At 39.1% G+C, this 18,927-nt stretch overlaps 1 protein-coding gene and 1 pseudogene across 1 annotated transcript; both read left to right on the top strand.

The window, feature by feature from the left end:
* The first annotated feature begins 4,882 nt into the window (after positions 1-4,882).
* On the top strand, positions 4,883-13,286 carry LOC141426785 (SET domain-containing protein SmydA-8-like; annotated as a pseudogene).
* Positions 13,287-15,779: 2,493 nt separating this feature from the next.
* Positions 15,780-17,474, top strand: LOC141426786 (probable alpha-aspartyl dipeptidase). The gene is made up of 3 exons (XM_074085956.1): positions 15,780-16,343; positions 16,435-16,998; positions 17,277-17,474. Exons 1-3 carry the CDS (start codon positions 16,138-16,140, stop codon positions 17,356-17,358), a joined length of 852 nt encoding a protein of 283 aa, XP_073942057.1. The 5' UTR covers positions 15,780-16,137; the 3' UTR covers positions 17,359-17,474.
* Positions 17,475-18,927: the final 1,453 nt, after the last annotated feature.

The following is an 18,927-nucleotide window of genomic DNA, read 5'->3' as shown; positions in this document are numbered from 1 at the left end:
CACTTTAAGAACTTACCGAAGATAAAAAGGCAACTTCCTAATAAAGTTTTTATATGAATTGTCAAAATATACCACGGACAGTCATCTTCTCGATATTCGAACAAATTGTGCATTCTGCTACAGCTTTACGATTTCATAAATGCACAAGAAATGTCTGATAAAACGAAATAGCGCATTGAGATATATTTGCCAAGTTACATGGACGTCCACATAGCGCAAGCGGTCACAGGAACTAGCCAGGTTGTCGAACCAACGCTAAGCCTTGTACAACAATGGTACAATACAGTATCAGATTTCGGGACCTAATGACACTGTATGTGGCATCCAGGGCGTGAACGTATATGGTGGTTCGTGCTGTTCAGAGAAAGCAGGGAGAAAATATTTTACAACCAAATCAAAACTTGAATTCAATTTTGAAAATCCTCTGTGTTTATCAAACGCTAAGCAGTAGTGAAACACAATATTTTTCAATTAAATTATCAAAACACTCAAAACATAACTCAGAGTTCATGGAACTCTCCTGCGCAACAGATATCAGTATCTATTTTTCCACCGTAACGGTTATCCAATAGAGTTCGTCGGCAAAAATATTTTTGTATAAGAGGCAGCAACATTTTACTTACTTCTCCTTGTGTTAAAAATAACATTCTACCGGTCTAAACTGTACACCGTACCTATATTTTCGCGGCTTGATTTTTCTCAGATGTCTCGGCCTCATCTTTCACACTCGCTCTGTGGCTAGCTCAGGTAACGGCGAATTAGCGAGTATATCGAACTTAGTAGTAATCAATCGCACTAGAAATCTATTACTGTATTAAACGCTTGGCAACGTCTGTGACGAGAGGATAGAAACGTGCCGTACCTACCCACACCTTCCCGGTTGATATACATACATAAGTTAATATGGTTCGACTTATTAAAGTATTAAATATTTACATAAGTTTTTGGCAATATTGTTCATTGCTGGACAACAAACGTATTACAGTCGTTGGTGTGTTCATTCGCATTGAGAGCGCAGTGCAGTGTCGGCAACGAGCGAGTCACGTCACGACAGGATGTTGTCGTTGGGTCAATTGTCGCAAATGGTGAAGGAACACCTTGGACTCTACACCTCCGACGATGGAATACTTCATTTCAGTAAATGGGTAATCGCTGAATCATCCGTGGCTGGACGTGGACTATTTGCCACCGAAGATATTTTGCCAGGAGAAGTGCTTTCGTTGACCACCCGCTTATCAGTGGTCCCGCGCGGCGTCTATAGAAATCGAACCACATGGATGTACAGTGTGTTGCAAAATTGATGCAGAAAATACTTTCAAGATCCGAAATGTGGTTTATTATTATGTTCGGAACAGTGTCAAAGTGATGAATGTGCATTTTAATGACTGTATAATATCACGTGGGTTTTTTAAAATTCCTGTTGAAGATTTTGACTACAGAACGGTGCCTCGCGCGCTAACAGCAATACGAGCGTTATTATTAAATGATGATCAAAACAATTACTTTCCGCCCTTCAAGCCCATGTGCTACCTCAACACGGAACAGAAATCCGGGACCTGCAAGAATACTTTGAAATACCAGAAAGTGAAGTAGAATTTATGAGGCTTGCTTGCTGTGTTCTTGATGCAAATGCGTATCAAATAGCTACAGCTTACGGGAAAAAGGAAATGAGTCGAAGAGGGTTATATCCGTTTCTGCGCTGATGAATCATACTGCGTACCAAATACAAAGTACAGTTACAACAGCGAAGCACAAATGACGTAAAGGCAAGTAAGCACATACAGGCTGGAACTGAAATATTTACCTGTTACTCTGGGTTCTATGGGAACTCCAAGTAGGCAAGCTCAACTCTACAAAACTAAGCACTTTTTATGTAAGTGTGACCGATGCGCGGACCCTACCGAACGAGGGACTATGCTAGCCGCTCTTAAATGTTTTTCTACTGAATGCCCAGGTAATCTTCTTCCTATACAACCCCTGAATACAACGAGTGCGTGGCAATGTCTGGAATGTGGGTTACGGGTGCCCAGAAAAAACATCGGAGCCGTGCAGAGTGCTGTTGCAGTTTACTGGGATCAGTGAACTTTGGCAGTGTGGACTCTCTAGAGAAGTTCCTCACCACCCGGATAACCAAATACATTCCGAAGACGAACCAAGTAGTAGTCGACCTTCAGTGTTGTCTTATTTGGGAGTTTGGAGAAGCTGAAGGCCTTCGATGGCATGGTAAGGTCTTAGTCCTATTAAACGAAGCTTACGTAAGCTAGTATTATGTAGTTAAGTATGTACCTATATGTAGTAGAAGCTAGATGACGTCGGATCGGCAGACGAACTATAAATAGCAGCAAGAATACAATAACCATTAATCTAAGTAGGAAGGAACAAACTCATTTGAACGTGAAAACAATAATTCAGTATTCTCGCACATGAATTTTGAAAAACTCAGAGGTGCGAGTCGGGGTTTGAACCCACGACCCACTGCATGTGAGGCGATAGGTCAAACCATCAGGCCACCACGGCTTCACTCACTTATGGTAGGTACGCTCACAATATAAGCTTATGAAATTGTATAAAAACTGTGGGTACAAGTTACTTCTCATTGTCATAGTATTATGAAAGTACAGTCTGCAGCAGAAGTGGATGAGCAGTGACGGTGTTCAAAATGGTCTACACACGACTCTACTGCCAAGGTAATAAGAGAGTGTTTACATCATTTGGAGCACAACGGCCGCTCATCTACTTCTGCTGCTGACTGTACCTAGGTGGCCCAGCTGTGCTAAGATTTTTTGTTAATCTTGATAAGTATTCAAATAAGCTTCAAAAGTAAAACGTTACTTAAAAAATTAAGTCAAGTTCTATTTTTAGATTTGAACCCGAGATCTCCAGTTTGCAAGTCCAACACTTAAGCTACTGTTACACATGCTTGTTGCTAGCACGAAAGCATGCTACTATTGAGCAAATCCTATCTACTAGCATGTGTGTTGTGTATAGAACACGTGCTACTACTAAGTATGCTTATTTAGTGATATACTGGTACTTCAGACAGTAGCAAGCATGCTTATTAGCATGCTAGTAACGAGCATAATATGTGTAAGCCGACCTTTATTAATAAACCACCGCGCAAATTACAGAGGTGTCGAAATAACCAATGTTATTGCGCGTAAAATTTACGCAAAAAAAACACTAAAAATCGAAAAAACGCGTTTTCTTATGGATGAGTGAGATCAATCCTTTTAGGGATAAGTTCGCCTTTGTACTCTTTTGTTTTCTTTTTCTATTATTTTTGTGTTTTATGTACAATAAAGTATCTACATAAATACATAACATAGTAAATTTCGTCGAAATCGTTCAAGCCATTTTCGAGATTTCCGAAGTAAATATATACAAATATCAGATTTGGCTAAAAGTATAACCTTACAGTAGAATTAAAAGAAGAAACTCAAAAAACACTGATTACAGTGGCCGTGGTCAAAAGTGATGTGATGTGTCTACTCGGATCGTGATCACGGCGGATGTGGTGGAAACGTCGAGGTAAATATTACGTCTAACCACACGTAATAAGTCCTGTTTGTGGTATCTTGATTATGAGTGAAAATCACGAAAGTTTAAAAGGTTGAACAATAATGTGTAATTTATTACCGACTTCAAAAAAGGAGGAGGTTCTATGTTCCAATGTTTGTATTTTTTATGTATGTTCACCGATTACTCAATCAATTGTGGTACGATTTTCAAAATTCTTTTATTTATTCGAAAGAGTATTCTTCTGAGGTGGTCTCATTGTCACCAAGTCAAGATCTGATTGATGATGGGATTCTAGGGAAATCGAGGGCAAACCTCAAATTTTATAGGCACACCTATGGCTTTTTTTTTTTTTTAGCTTTAAGATAAGCATTTACATTCAGAAAGTATAATTTGGTAACCTGGACTTGATGAAGAAGAGTGTAGATGACCAATGAAATTCGTCAAAGCTAAGTAATGCTCGCTCGTCTATAAACGATCATGATTAATATACCTAGATAAGCGACTAAGAAGAAGCTTAAATTAATGATTCTTTCGAACTGATCTGATGCTGAAGCCGAAAGGTAGGCAACGGAACTCTGTTATAAAACAACGTAACTAAGCCGTGTTTGGGCTTGATGAAATCGTTGTAAGATTTACTTTGGCTAAGAATCACTAAAAAGTGAGAAATAAAGAAAAAAAATAACAAAAAAGTAAAACCGACTCCAAAAAAATAACAAAAAATGGAACCGACTACAAAACCCTTGAAAATATTTTTCTATGTACCTACGAGCTCGAAGTCGGTGACTCAGCACGACCCAGCAGGAGGGATTGAAACCCATAGTATGTAGTAGGTGAGGTAGACGACTATTGTTCCACTCCTGCTGGCTCGTGCTGAGTCACCGACTTCGAGCTAGTAGGTACCTACCTAGAAAAACGATTTTGGTCACTGATTTTTAATAGCAAAGCCTGCCTGTTTGAGGTTCTTTCACACATACATCGAAGTTTGTTCAGATTATTTTCGATTTAGGGATCCCTTTACGAAATAATCAGCTCTACAGTACTAAATTTGTTAAGAGTCAAGTATCAAGTGTCAAGGTTTAAATCTTAAATAATTTACTTTACCTTACCTACTCAGTTACCTCATTACTAACACCAACATTATAATAAATCATCAACATTATCATTGGAAGACCTAAAAGTTGAATGAAAACCACTATGCTCGCTCACACCCCATTAAAATCCTGATTAACAACTTCTTAAAATAACTCTAAACAAACATTAGATGCAACGACGAAGGCGTTTAATGTCGACAAAAGCATTAAACATTATATATGTGATCGACCTACATTACGTCAGATTCGACATGTAAACGGAGCCATGAATCAGTTTATAAGATTTACTCCAGTCGCTATTTTCATATCGGGTCATGTGCACAGTTATCGCGCCAGTCAGCCGCGGCCCGTTGCTGGGACCATGCTAGCAGTAGTGCCACTCTTAATTTGAATCCTACAATGGCAATGTCGTCAAGAGAAGAAGCCCTCAAGCAGCATCTCGAACAAAACCTAGACAACACAAACACAAGCTGTTCTTGGGAGATCAAGCGCTCCAATCTTGGCGGCAGAGGGTTGTTTGCAACGAAACCGATTAAAAAGGAAGCCTGATTTTTATCAATAAACCATTAGCTATAGGCCCACGCGCAGATTGCAACCAAGATGCCTTCTGTAGCATTTGTTTTGAAATAAGTGAATTCTGTGAAAAATGTGACAAGTGTTTTTTAATCATTTGCTCTCAAAATTGTAAGTTAGCAGCACGACATACTGAAAAATGTGACTTTATCATGAATAATTGGAATTTTGAAGAAAGTTCAAAGGTTGAAACACGAGAGCTGTCTGAAATTTTGATCTATTTAGACTGCCTCTTGTTGTCAAGTGAGCAGATGCTAATGTTGTCTTGGCTACAGAAAAGCAAGTTCAGCAACGTTTACTTCTCTGAACTGAAAGCATTCCTGGCAAAGAATATTATCCCTGAACATCAAGTAGATGATATAAAAATGATTTACTCAGTTTTAAAAATTAATTCATTTCGCGTATCTGGCAACAGCCAAAAGAAAATGGTACCTCTTCGCGCTTTGTATCCTTTATCCGCATTTCTGAATCACAGTTGTATCCCAAACACGAGAAATCAATTTAATGACGAGTATTTTATGGCGGTTTACGCCAGTAGAGATATCAAAGCAGGCGAAGAGATAGTAAGCTGTTACACTGGGCTGTTATTGTGTACCCCTGCTAGAAGAATTCAGTTGTATAAGACTAAAAGTTTTTGGTGTAAATGTGAAAGATGCTCCGATTCTACGGAAATGGGAACTAGACTATCAGCACTGAGGTGCTTTGACAAGGAGTGCGTTGGAGTTCTTTTGCCGGTAACTCCTTTAGACCCTCAGTGTGAGTGGCAGTGTGACAACTGCAGAGCCATGGAACCGCCCGCACGCGTTGCCGCAGTTCAAAGCGTACTGGGCAGCCTCGTAGGAACATTCAGCCTGGATGACCACCTCCAGCTAGAAACTTTCGTACTTGAAAGACTAGCTGTTTTAATACCCTACTCCAATCACATTTTTGTTGATATGCGGCTGAGATTGGCACTGAACCTTGGATTTGTTGAGGATTTGAAACTGATCGGTATTGTTAGCACGTCGATTGACTACGTACGGCATGATTGATGTCAAACTAAAAGATACTCGTAGTAAGGTAAATGTCCTAGAGTTTGACGTGCTAATATTATACACAGTAGACGACACTCTTCTGTCACTTCTATTGCTAATGACATAAAATTAAAGATGGCAACTACTATTAGACAGCGACTAGTACTCGGACGTTTACCTTGCCATTTTTGAATGGATAACATTTACCAACTCTATCTACAAATGAACACTAACAATTAATGTTCGTCACTAAGGGGCTGTTTCACCACCCATTGATTATTTTTATTTGATGGATAAATGTGATGCCGTCTCTGTTTGTTTTGTTCCAATAGACGGAGACGGCATCACATGGCATAAATAAATTTAATCAGTGGATGGTGAAACAGGGGGTAAATGTTGTTAAACTAATTTTCTAAAATAAGATGCATGAAAAACTTTATTTAAATATAATAAAACAACGGGCGAGTGCGAGTTGGTGTGCGGAGAAACAAGGATTTTAATAATATGGATGTTTAACATGCAACGTTCGTAGCTGTGTGTTTGTAGGTAAATAAGTTGTGGTTTCAAAATGTACAAACCATTTTTCGCCACTCCGGTTTCGATTGAGCTGAAATTTGGCGTGCTCATGGAAGTTCAGTGATAATACAATAATCTAGCACTGAAATCCTGGTGGTCCGACCAGGATTGTATCCGCAGGACGGAACCCTACATCGGTTTATGGCATCGACTTGAAACTTGGTACAGATACAAATGTATACATTTGTATGTTTAACCGTTATAGAAATAGAACGAAAGCTAACACATAAGGAGGTATACAAGGGCCTGTATTGTTTACGGTTGTATTTTATGGTCATAAACAGGTACCTAAACCTAGTCAGTTTGATTCTTTAGTTATGCACGGAACCCTCGAATGCGGGTCCGACTCGTACTTGGCCCGCTTTGAATCACATCACTCAAAAATGCTATTAAAGTAATAAAAATCTGTCAATTACTACAATACTACAGCCCAATGGGCGCTAATTGACAGGCGAAATATCGCTAGGTGGCGTTAGTAAGTATCGTAAGATTTGTTTGACGTTACGGAGTAAAATTTAGCCATATGCCCCCATTATGTATAACGTTCGCCTAGTTTGTAAGAAATGCCACCACCTTTGAATAATATTTTAGAGTGATTATTTTCTAAAATCGATCCCCAGGTCCAAGCACAATAATTTAATATTAGCTTCTCAATTATATCTTCTACGTGGAAACTAAAAACACCATGTAACAAACAGGCATGTACTTGAGACTTTTTAAACTTAATTTTGTTGTTTGGTTGTGCTATAACTAGGATTTGATCCCGCGTTGTTCCTCATCATCATCACATCAGTCGTAGAACGTCCACTGTTGGACATAGGCCTCCCCCATAAAAGAGGGGGAGAGTGGGGCCAAGAAAAATACTGATACCTACCGTTATGATTTCAATCTTTTAGGTCAAACTGGACTGGACGAAATCTGGTCTGATTGAAATAGGTGTCCAGACAATCAGACTTTATAATCATTATTTTTATACGTAATAATGCGGAATCCTAGCTGTTGCATAACAGTTTTTTTTAACAACACACAGTTGAGTCCAACTTCCACAAATCACTCGAGTTGAGGAAATAAACATTACATATTTATGTCTTTTCTGGAGTTATATGCCAACTTAATAATAAAAACAGCCACAACGATAGAGCGGAAACGTTTACGGCATGTTTTTCACAAATTATAAAGTTTTACAAGTTATTCTGGATAGAATGTTATTCAGACAACTATAATTGTTGCTTGTTTTTTTCTGCTATATCTAAGTACATTAACACTGTGGTAGGTAGGTAGTACGTCTGTATAAATAGATGTTTATGTTTGCTCACTGTTGTGGAGGTTCTTTGTATCCTTTGAGTATTTATCTAGATAAATACACAAAGTTTGTACCTATCAGATTCTCTGACGCGTTGTGGTTTTCATTGAGTCAAGGTTGATTTCTGAGATGATGCACAAGGCTTGCTGGCTAAGACATTGCCGTTTGTTTAACGCTGACTCGTCAAAAGTTACCATCGCTCTTTGAAGAAAAAGTTGGGGAAATTGATATCTACTAGACAATAGGTAGGTAGTATTAGTCAATTGTCTGCAGTGATAAGATTTTTTGTGTAAGTACCTACAAGGTCATGTTTTTATAAATGAAAGTCATTGAACACTTTAGTTAGAACCACTGATATATTAAACTGGTTAGAACAATAGAAGTGCGTCGTGCGAGTAGAACCAACTCATTGCTGCATTTGGACGCGACTCGTCAATGCGCATGTAGGACACGCCAACAAGGCGACCGCGGCGTAACCACTCATTATCATGTTAATATCCACTTAACAACTATTTATTACACAATTTCGTATGTACCCACCCACCCAGCACTAGATGCGAGTATAAAGCAAATACTAACAAAGACATTCCGCCCCAAATTTTGCAATCAGTAATTTCGAACGTCGTTCCGAGTCGCATGTGATACTTCAAACAACTGCGCCATTCCGTAAACTCCACATACGCATATAACAATATTTTGACGAGTCGTATTTATTTTAAACATAGTTAGTGTTGCGGCACGCGTTCAGAATTAGCGTGTCACGGTATGCAGCTGAGTACTACGCAACAAGTCAATAAAATCAGGGGCGATAATATCGCGAGGGGCAGTTATACGATTGACCGCCGGTGACATGGGTGCTGCCGCGAGGAACGCCCGCCCGCACGTCGTCGCCAGATGGATCTGTCTGCCTGCGCTGTTAGTATCAAAACTTTACCAATACGTCAAATCTCACTACGTGACAAATAGTGGTCCGGACACGCTTTAATTGCGTTTTTGGCAGATGTGATGAACTGCTGTGATTTATTCAGTGATGTGACGATTACGCTCATTATTTACTACGTTTGCTGTCCATTCATTTGTGATACCTACGTAATAATATTGTAACTTTATATAAATTACCTTGATTAATCTATTTAAATTTATATTCCATATTGTTATGCCGGCATAACTTGCAATGGGAATAAGTTTATCAAAGGTGGAATAAATTTTGCCAAAGTTATTTTAGGTAGGTATAGCTATACCTACACCTCAATACAACATTAATCATTTGTTAATTACCTACTGTTAAGTACTATTTGAAGCCGTGGTGGCCTAGGAAGCCATGGTGGCCTAGTGGTTTGACCTATCGCCTCTCAAGCAGAGGGTCGTGGGTTCAAACCCCGGCTCGCACCTCTGAGTTTTTCGAAATTCATGTGCGGAAGGGAATTTGAAGTTTTCCACGAGCTTTGCGGTGAAGGAAAACATCGTGAGGAAACCTGCACAAACCTGCGAAGCAATTCAATGGTGCGTGTGAAGTTCCCAATCCGCACTGGGCCCGCGTGGGAACTATGGCCCAAGCCCTCTTGTTCTGAGAGGAGGCCTGTGCCCAGCAGTGGGACATATATAGGCTGAGATGATGAGATGATGATAAAGTATTATTTAAACTAACCAACGAAGGTCTTCTTTCTTACTAGAGCCAACTATTTGTATTGTTACGTGAGCCAAGAATTAATGAAGAGTCAAATATCAATACAGGTCGCGCTCCGTCTGAATCCTAACGTAGATGCCCACTAGATGTCTACTATTATTATTGTGCAAATTTATTTATTTGATCTCAATTTAGCGACCTATATCTACTGGCATGTTGAAAAAGTAATGTTCTAACTAGATAATATAGGTCCCTACCCTATCCATCTCGGTCCTTCAGCTGCTTGTTAAAATTTAGGAAAGTGCAGGTGACGAATAGTATATAATGTATGATATGATGTGAATTATTGCACGACGTTTGCTATTTTTTTAACTCTTTGATGTACCGTCCAAGAAACTAAATGTTAACGTTCGCCAAAGAAATCATCGTGAAATATATTATGACAGGTTCCATCTTGATACGCAATTCACTTTCCTCGTCTGTCAACAAAGCGTGGCGCGGCTTTAACTAGGTCGTCCTTCCATCTCGTTGATGGACTTCCTTCGTTGCGCTTGCCGATCCACGGTATCCATTCGAGAACTTTTCGGCCCCAACGGCTATCTGGCCAGGTAACTTACATAGTTTAAAAGTACTAAGACAGTGTATGTATGATGTTATCACCAGAGCTATCGGAGGGCCGGCTGGCGCTGAAGGAGAGCCTGTGCCGCGGCACGCTGCGCACGGCGGCGGCGCTGGGCGCGGGCGACGCGCACCTGCGCGGGCGCCTGCTGTACCACCTGCACGCCGCGCTGGCCGAGCGCGCGCGCCGCTGCCCCGACCAGTATGAGGTGAGCGCGCTCGTCACACAGCTTGAGGAGCCCGGCTGTCGCTAAGGAGAGCCTGTGCCGCAGTACAGCCATTTTGCTTTTATCAATGATATACCTACAAACGAAAATTGACGATTCCCTACTAACCCCCTTATCTTCGAAACTGCTGGGCCAAAAGGTAAAAATAGTACATTGTGCCTTAAGGGCGGTAAACAAGGAATTACGAACGAGAGTCTATTAGAAGCCCGAAGTCAAAGACTGAGGGCTTTAATGAGTCAATAATATCTAGTAATTCTGTACGACATACATGCTTATACAATGTTTTATTTGCGACACATTGTATATTTAATTGTATATTGTTAAGAAAAACTAATATTTTTTCAAAAATTGCCGATACCGCTGGCTGCGCTCTTGGCAGCGCCAGCTTCCGCGCCGCCCTCCCCCAGGCTGACCATGCGCACGACGTGCGCGCGCCGCGCTCCTGCGCGCCAGCACGACCATCACGCTATGCAGTATCACACTCATTTACCGACCTTGGGTTTCATGACAAGCACATTAAGGTCGAGGGTTTTATTTGGGGGGTTGCAACCAAGGTAGCCTGCATGTTACGACACTGTTTACGAGCAAGTGTGATGAAAAAATACAGAAAAAAAGTTCTAGTTCTTGATACTTAACTTAACTTAAAAAAATTAAAGAAAAACATAAGTATCTATGATTTAATGTAGAGTAGGTACTGGAGTACGGTACTGGTGGAGGTACTAGAGAAGATTGGTTGGGAAAACTTAACTAAACACCTCTATAAATGTTTTTCAGGGTTTTTATTCTTGATGTTGTTGATGAAATGTTTCCATACATCATGCTCGGTGTAAAAACGTGACAACATCTTGAATCAAAAATTACGATGAAAACTCTTTACAGCATTTTTCATTCAAGCTGAAAATAATATAACCATATTCCAGATGAAAAAAAATCCTTCCGAATCATGTTGATTTATGAATTATCAGTCCTGACTAATGAATTGATGCCGCGCGTCACATTTACATCCGCGCTGTATTTAGGTCAACAGTACGTTCAATCAAAACATGCCTTTGGCGGATAATATGCCACCACAGACTACTAAGAGATAACACGTTATGCCACTGCATAGCGATACGTACTAATCCCTATCACTAAAAGAAGTTTCGTAGACTATGACTTTCAACTACCTTCTATTTTTCAGGAGCTTAAGCCGGAAATCGAGAGCACCATAGAGCAAGCCTACAGTATCCTGCAGGGGGATATCTCCGCCCCGCCCGACCTGGATCTGAGGCGTCGCTACCTCGGCCCCGGCTGCGATAAACCCCAACACGAGAGATTCTTCATCCTTGACGCTTGAAGCTTTCCGTTATTTAATTTATCCAATCTCTAAATAGTATAAAACAAAATCGATTGCCGCTGTCTACTCTTCAGTATGTGTATGGATGTATGCTGAAAACTCCACAACGGATTTAATGCGATTTTGAGTATTAGATAGTGATTCAAGACCAGTGTATATTTATACATAGGTAACTATATATATACCTACCAACACGCTGCGGCTCCGCGCGGGCATATTATAAATAGTTTTGGGAGAAGAGGGGTAAAAAACATAAAAGTTATCGCCTTTGATTGTAGACTTTTTTGCGAAGCCAAGGCAGGTCGCTAGTGTAGGTATACTATAAAACAGTACTGTGACGGACTGAGCGACTGACAAAATTCAAGCCTAAACTCCTGACTTACCTAATGATTTATTATACTTACTCAAGTTTGTCTCCTACCAAGTTTCTAGGTACAGTCTACGATCTAAGTGTAAGTACGACCTGTGATTCCACCGGCCGCTTCTTGGCTTTCAACCATCTTCTTCAATAAAAGTAGTGTACTTACCTATACAGTATAGATATACCTATGCAGTGGCGGCGCAGCACCTAAATTTTGCGAGGCCCGGTGATGGCACACCACAATAGATGACGGAAAAAAGCCCAATAGATGACGGCTTTTTAAATGTGCAAAAAAGCAAGTACCATTCGAGGCGCGAGGCCCCTCAGACCGCGATGCCGTGGGCGGTGCCCGTGGCCCACGTCGCCCACGCCTTGCGCTGCTTCTATGCACCTATTTATTTGAATCGTTATATGTACAGTCGCCATCAGATATTTCGCTTCATCAAGCTTCGTCGTAATCAAGTTTCAAGTCGCATTATATAAGTACCTACCTAGGTAACTATTTATTCGTTAACCCTTTCCGGCCGAGACACTGTTTTTCCGAATTTTCTTCTAATATGTCAATTAATTGTGGTTCGTGAAAAGATGATTTACGCGCGCTCAAGATAGTTGCACGATTGTATCGAGCCGGCCGGAAAGGGTTCCTCCATCTTACCTTAGTTTATTTAGGGGGAAAACGAGCAGGCGGATCGCCTGATGGTAAGCGATTACCGTCGCCCATGGACACCTGCAACACCAGAAGAGTCACAAGTGCGTTGCCGGCCTTTAAGGTAGGAGTGCGCTCTTTTCTTGAAAACTTGGAGGTCATATCGGTCCGGTAATACCGCAGGCGATAGTTCATTCCAGAGTTTAAAAATAAAACCCTTGCGTTGGAAAAGAAGTACCTAGGTAGGTACAGTCAAGTGCAAAAATATGTATCTATCTATTCTAACCACTCAAAAATATGTTACCAACGGCCTTATTACATCGGAATAAGTTTCTGTGTATGTGTGTGTGTTTTATGATTTATGTATGTTGGTAAATAAAAAAATCTTTCATTTCATTTCAAAATTCTTTCATTTCATTTCATTTCTGTGGTAGGGTGAATGAACACTTAAGGAAATTTTCGACTTTGTAAATGAATTGGCCACAGTTTCTTTAAAATACCTATTTCTTATTGTATAGCAAAACCAACTACTCTAGTTGGCTACCATCACCATTATTCAAGAGTATTACTGCACAATTTGAAGATATAGCACTATTTAAGGGAAAAAATGGAAATCACCAGTGAATGAACGCAAAATTCTAGTGAATGAACAAATGAAACCAATGAATGAACAACTTTAAATATGTTGTTTTGTAACCTATATTATAAAAACACAAAATTGAAAATATATTAACACAAATACATTCAATTCAATATACTTATTTGGTCGATTACATGTCCCAAATTAATTAAAGCACAAAAATAAGTTATCTATTGTTCATTCAATAGATCTTGGAAACTCATAAATGAACACGCTAGAAGTGACTTTGTTCGTTCACTGGAAAACTTGAACCAGTTATGAACCTATATTTTACGTTTATTCCAATACTAGCCTTTCGGTAGATAATATATATGGAAATATATTATCTATCTACATGCGTTAATGCGTAGCATAGGTAGAGGTAACAACTTGCACGTCTATTTTGTAGGTCTACATACAAAATAGACGTGCAAGTTGCGGAAAGTTCCCAAAAAGTTGGAAAAGTTCTCGGAAACAGGAAATTTTCACAAGAAAAACATAACTAGGACATTTTTTACTTCGTAGTACAGGGCAGTTGGTATGTGTTCATCCGGTAAAAGAATAAAGAATCCGACATACAAGTCCTGACATACCTAAGCAATGTCTGTATACCTACTGTATGTAAACTCTTCTATATATATATATAAAAGAAGAAACTGACTGACTGACTGACTGACTGACTTATAGATCAACGCACAGCTCAAACCGCTAGGCCTAGAGACTTGAAATTTGGAATATATATTGCTTGATAGGTGTAGACGCGCACTAAGAAAGGATTTTTCGAAATTCGAACGGGATAGGGAATAAATGGGATTTATATTTTCACTTCAAAATGGCCCTATTTCCGTAACTATAATTATTAGAAACTTCAAGTTTGGAATTCAAATAGATAATACTAACAGCTAAAAACAGTTTTCAGCATTTTTTGAAATTCCCACGGGATACTGAATAAATGGGATTCATATATATTTTTTTCAATTAATGACCCAATTTCCGTAACTATAATTATCAGAGATTTCAAATTTGGCATAGAAGTAGTTGATTATAATGATTAAAATCAGTTTTAAGGATTTTTGGAAATTCCAACGGGATAAGGAAAAAACGGGATTTATATTCAGTTCAACGGGATCGATTTTTCGTTTTACTGGCCGTAGAAACCTGAAAGTTGGCATGTAGGTTGCTTGAGGAGTATGGAGAAGCATTATTAGATAATTTCCCGAAATTCCCATAGGAAAGACAAAAAACGGGATTTTCCGTTTTACTGGTCGTGGAAAGCTGAAATTCGGCGCGTAGGTTGCTTGGGGAGTGTAGGGGAGCATTAAGAGAGCATTCCCGAACATTCTTACGGAAACGGGAAAAAACGGGATTTTGCGTTTTACTGGTTGCAGAAAGCTAAAATGTAAAAATTCAAAAGTTTCTACTGTAAGCAGGCCACAAAGGGCTCTTCAACCGACTTCAAAAATGGAGAAGGGCATGCATTACACTGTATATATATTTTTATGTATGTTCACCGATTATTCGGTCAATTGGGGACCAATTTAAAAAAATATTTTTTTATTCGAAAGAGTATACTTCCAAGGTGATTCCATTGTCACCAAATCAGGATCTGATGACGGTATCTCAGGGGAATCGAGGGCAACCCACAAATTTTGTATGCACGCATTATATTTTTAGTTTAGTTCAGTTTCTTTACTTGCCATAAATTGTATGTACATAAGCATGATGTAGATATAAATAAGTCTCAATACAATTTTAACAATATGGTGTAGCAAACAGGTTCAACCATAATAATCCTTACTACTATATTATATATGCGAAAGTGTGTTTGTGGGTTTGTATGTTTGTTTGTTTATTTATACTCTTTATTGTACAAAAGGAAAACAAAAGGTTAAAGAAAAACTTATGTTTGTTGTTTGTTTGTATGTTTGTCCATCTTTCACTTCGAAATGGAGCGACAGATCGACGTGATTTTTGGCATAGAGATAGTTTACGGGCCAGAGAGTGACAGGTTAATTTTTACCCGGAAAAATGCACAGTTCCCGAGGGAACAGCGCGCGATAACCGAATTCCACGCGGGCGAAGCCGCGGGCAAAAGCTATTATTAAAATTAGAGAAACTTGGTCGCTTTACTAAGCAAGCTGTATGTATGAATATAGTTTCTTTTGCCTTTTCTGCATGCAAAAATACAGCTGACAAGTGTCACTTGTGTCACCTGATTTCTGTTGTGACCTTGTTGTGACCAAGTTTTGATTGTGACTGTGACTGATTGTTGTGATTGATTGTGACTGTGACTGTTTTATGATTATGACTGAGGGTGTTATCTGTTATGGCATTGGCAATATTTTATAGGCATTTGGCAATTTTGGCATTGCATAAATTGCATTGATATAATAAATAAATAATAAAATACATAATACATAATCTATAATCTCTTCCTTTTCCCTAGTGGTTTTTTTTCTTAGTTGTTTTATTTCAATGTTCGGTCGATAAATAAATAATTTTACTTATTGTATAATCTAAAGAACGATTTAATCGTTACTACTTGTGCCAGTTGCCAGTTGTGCCTATTTATCAAAAACAATCGGCGTCAACAGATGAATGTGATATCTTATCGTACTAGCCACATTAATGCGTTGTTTAAATTTTCAAATTAATATCCCTTTGTTATCTTTATCGCCCCACAACTTCATTAGTAGACAACAGCATTGTTGTTTTACTACGATAAACCAGACTATGCAGTCACGTCGTCAAGCTTTGTTACTTTCCTCTTCAAACTGCCATGGTTACTCCATTCTTGAATTTGCAAAGTCGGAAATAAGCTTATTTCTTCAACGGTAAGTGGTCACAAATAAAAGTTAATGCTTTCTGCTATTTGACAGTCTGCAAATGATCATTGAAACTCTTGACATTAAAAACTGGTTTCAGGCATAATGTGAAGAACCTAATGTTCATACCATATGCTCAAAACGATTTTGATGGATATACAGCAAAAATTAAGCAAGTTATTGATCCCTGGGGATTTAATGTAACTGGTCTGCATTCATACCCTGACCCAGAACAAGCAGTATACTCGGCTAAAGCAATATTTATTGGTGGGGGCAACACATTCTTGCTCTTGAAGCGTCTGTATGAGAACAATTTAGTCAACCTCATTAAAACCAGAGTTGATGAAGGTAACCTCTTATACATTGGAAGTAGTGCTGGCACTAATGTAGCAACAAAGAGCATTCATACAACTAATGATATGCCTATTATTTTCCCACCAACCTTTGAAGCAATTTCTATTGTGCCGTTTAACATAAACCCTCATTATATTGACAAAGTGGAAAGTGAGACCCATAAAGGGGAGACAAGGGACCAGAGAATAGAGGAGTACATCGAAATGCCTCATGCTGCTCCAGTGCTTGGTTTACGAGAAGGATCTATTTTACATGTGAATGGGAACCAATTGGCCATAAAAGGAATTGCTGGTGCTGTTCTTTTTAAAAAGTTTGTATTATTCTGTTGCAAGTTTTTAGGCCACAAATCTAGCGATTCTGTTCTGTTCTACCTAGAATAGAACAGAAAAGAATGCATATCTGAACTACCACTTGTCACATACCTACTGATCTAGGCCGGCAAGAATGACCGGTCAGCAAGTAATCTACAGCATGACTAATCAGAATGTTCTGACTGTCTGGTGTTTGTGAACAGAACAGAATCGGTAGGTCTGTAGCTGGCCGTATTCAGCTTTATGAAGGAAGTAATCATACACCACTCTATTTCAGGGGTGACAAGAAGACTGAACTTGCTGTTGGTGAAGATGTCTCATTCTTATGTAGATATGAACAGGATGAAAATTCGACTTGACAAAAACTGACCATTCTACATAAGCATACCCCGGGACTTTCGGGGCACGGATGATTGACGTTAGCCAAAGAGTAGGTATCAAGTTAAAAAACAGACTCCAGCTGGTTTCTACCTAATGAATAATTAATGCTATTAAAAAGCTACAGGGTTCAAGCCTGCCTGTCCATCAGCGGTAGTTTAAAAATTGTTTATAAAATTTATCGAGATATTTCCAAATTAAACTTGAGCGTAAAAGCAAAAGCATTTTTAATAAAATGAAGTTAGTTTTAAATAAGAATTTTGGCTATAGCACACTAAACATCATGAACGGATTGTTACAAGGCAATGAAGTAGAACTGCGATCACAAACACATCATGCAACAATTTTGATTTCTGCACGACTGCCAAATATGCACCTATTACAACTGCCAACATAGAAAGATCATTCAGTGGGTTAAAATGGATATTTACAGCAAGACGCCGCTGCTTAACTGTTCCAAATTTAGAAAAGATATTAATAATTTATTTCGAAAATCATGTTAACTACTAAATTTACTGCAGGTAAGCCTTTTTATTAAACCTAAAGTACTAGTATAGTTTACAATTCGCAGCGAAGTAATTATTCATTAGGCATAATATGATGTACTTATTGTCGAATATCCTATCTATTAATGTCTACTCTTTAGCAAATCGTTTGTGCCCAGATAGTCCCGGGGTATGACAATAAATGAAATTTAAATATATGCTTAACATAATGAAATGAACAATTAATTTAACTAGCATCTCTCGAGTATACCTAATTTACAAATAAACTGTATACAATGTGCGAGGATATGTTAAAAGGAATGTGTTTTTCATTAACCAATAGAAACACTATTTACCTCACCTCGCACAGCACATCTCTGCTGAAAACAGCTGAGCAGTGAGGCGAGGGAAATGGAGTGTTTCTTCAGTTGCTTTAGCAATGTAAGAGTTAGCAACATAGGAATGAAAAATAATGGGCTGAAGACCAGTATAAAGCTGCATTTCCACCAGAGATGTGTTTGTTTTGAGGAATGTGGTTTTTCATGAACCAATGGAAATGCTTTATTTACCTATCCTCACTGCCCAGCTGTTTCCACTAGAGCTGTGCTGTGCGACTGTGCGAGGATAGGTAAATGAAGCGTTTCTTTCTATTGGCTCATGAAAAATACATTCCTGTCAACACATCCTCGCTTCACACATTTCTGGTGGAGAACACAGCCTTTGTATAAAGTTTCCAACTTATCTTTCATTCTGCAGTGTAATGTAACTCCTATATTATGTGTCATCATCATCCCAGCTTCCCAGCCTATTTACGTCCCACTGCACGGCCTCCTCTCAGAATGAGAGGGCTTGGGCCGTAGTTACCACGCGGGCCCACTGCGGATTGGGAACTTCACACACATCATTGAATTGCTTCGCAGGTTTGTGCAGGTTTCCTCACTTTGTTTTCCTTCACCGTAAAGCTTGTGGTAAATTTCAAATGTAATTTCGCATAAATTTTGAATTTCGAAAAGCTCAAGAGGTGCGGGCCTGGGCTTGAACCCACGAACCTCTGCTTGAGAGGCG

This window comes from Choristoneura fumiferana, chromosome 3 (genome assembly GCF_025370935.1).
Source record: "Choristoneura fumiferana chromosome 3, NRCan_CFum_1, whole genome shotgun sequence".
NCBI lineage: Eukaryota > Metazoa > Arthropoda > Insecta > Lepidoptera > Tortricidae > Choristoneura > Choristoneura fumiferana.
Note: the sequence above shows the minus strand (reverse complement) of the source record. Positions and strands in the feature narration are given on the sequence as shown.

Excerpts from the sequence above, each read along its gene's own strand:
- LOC141426786 (XM_074085956.1), top strand. The coding sequence starts at position 16,138 with ATGCGTTGTTTAAATTTTCAAATTAATATCCCTTTGTTATCTTTATCG. Across the intron at positions 16,344-16,434 it reads ATAAGCTTATTTCTTCAACG|GCATAATGTGAAGAACCTAA; the intron begins GTAAGTGGTCAC and ends AACTGGTTTCAG. Across the intron at positions 16,999-17,276 it reads GGTGCTGTTCTTTTTAAAAA|GGGTGACAAGAAGACTGAAC; the intron begins GTTTGTATTATT and ends ACTCTATTTCAG.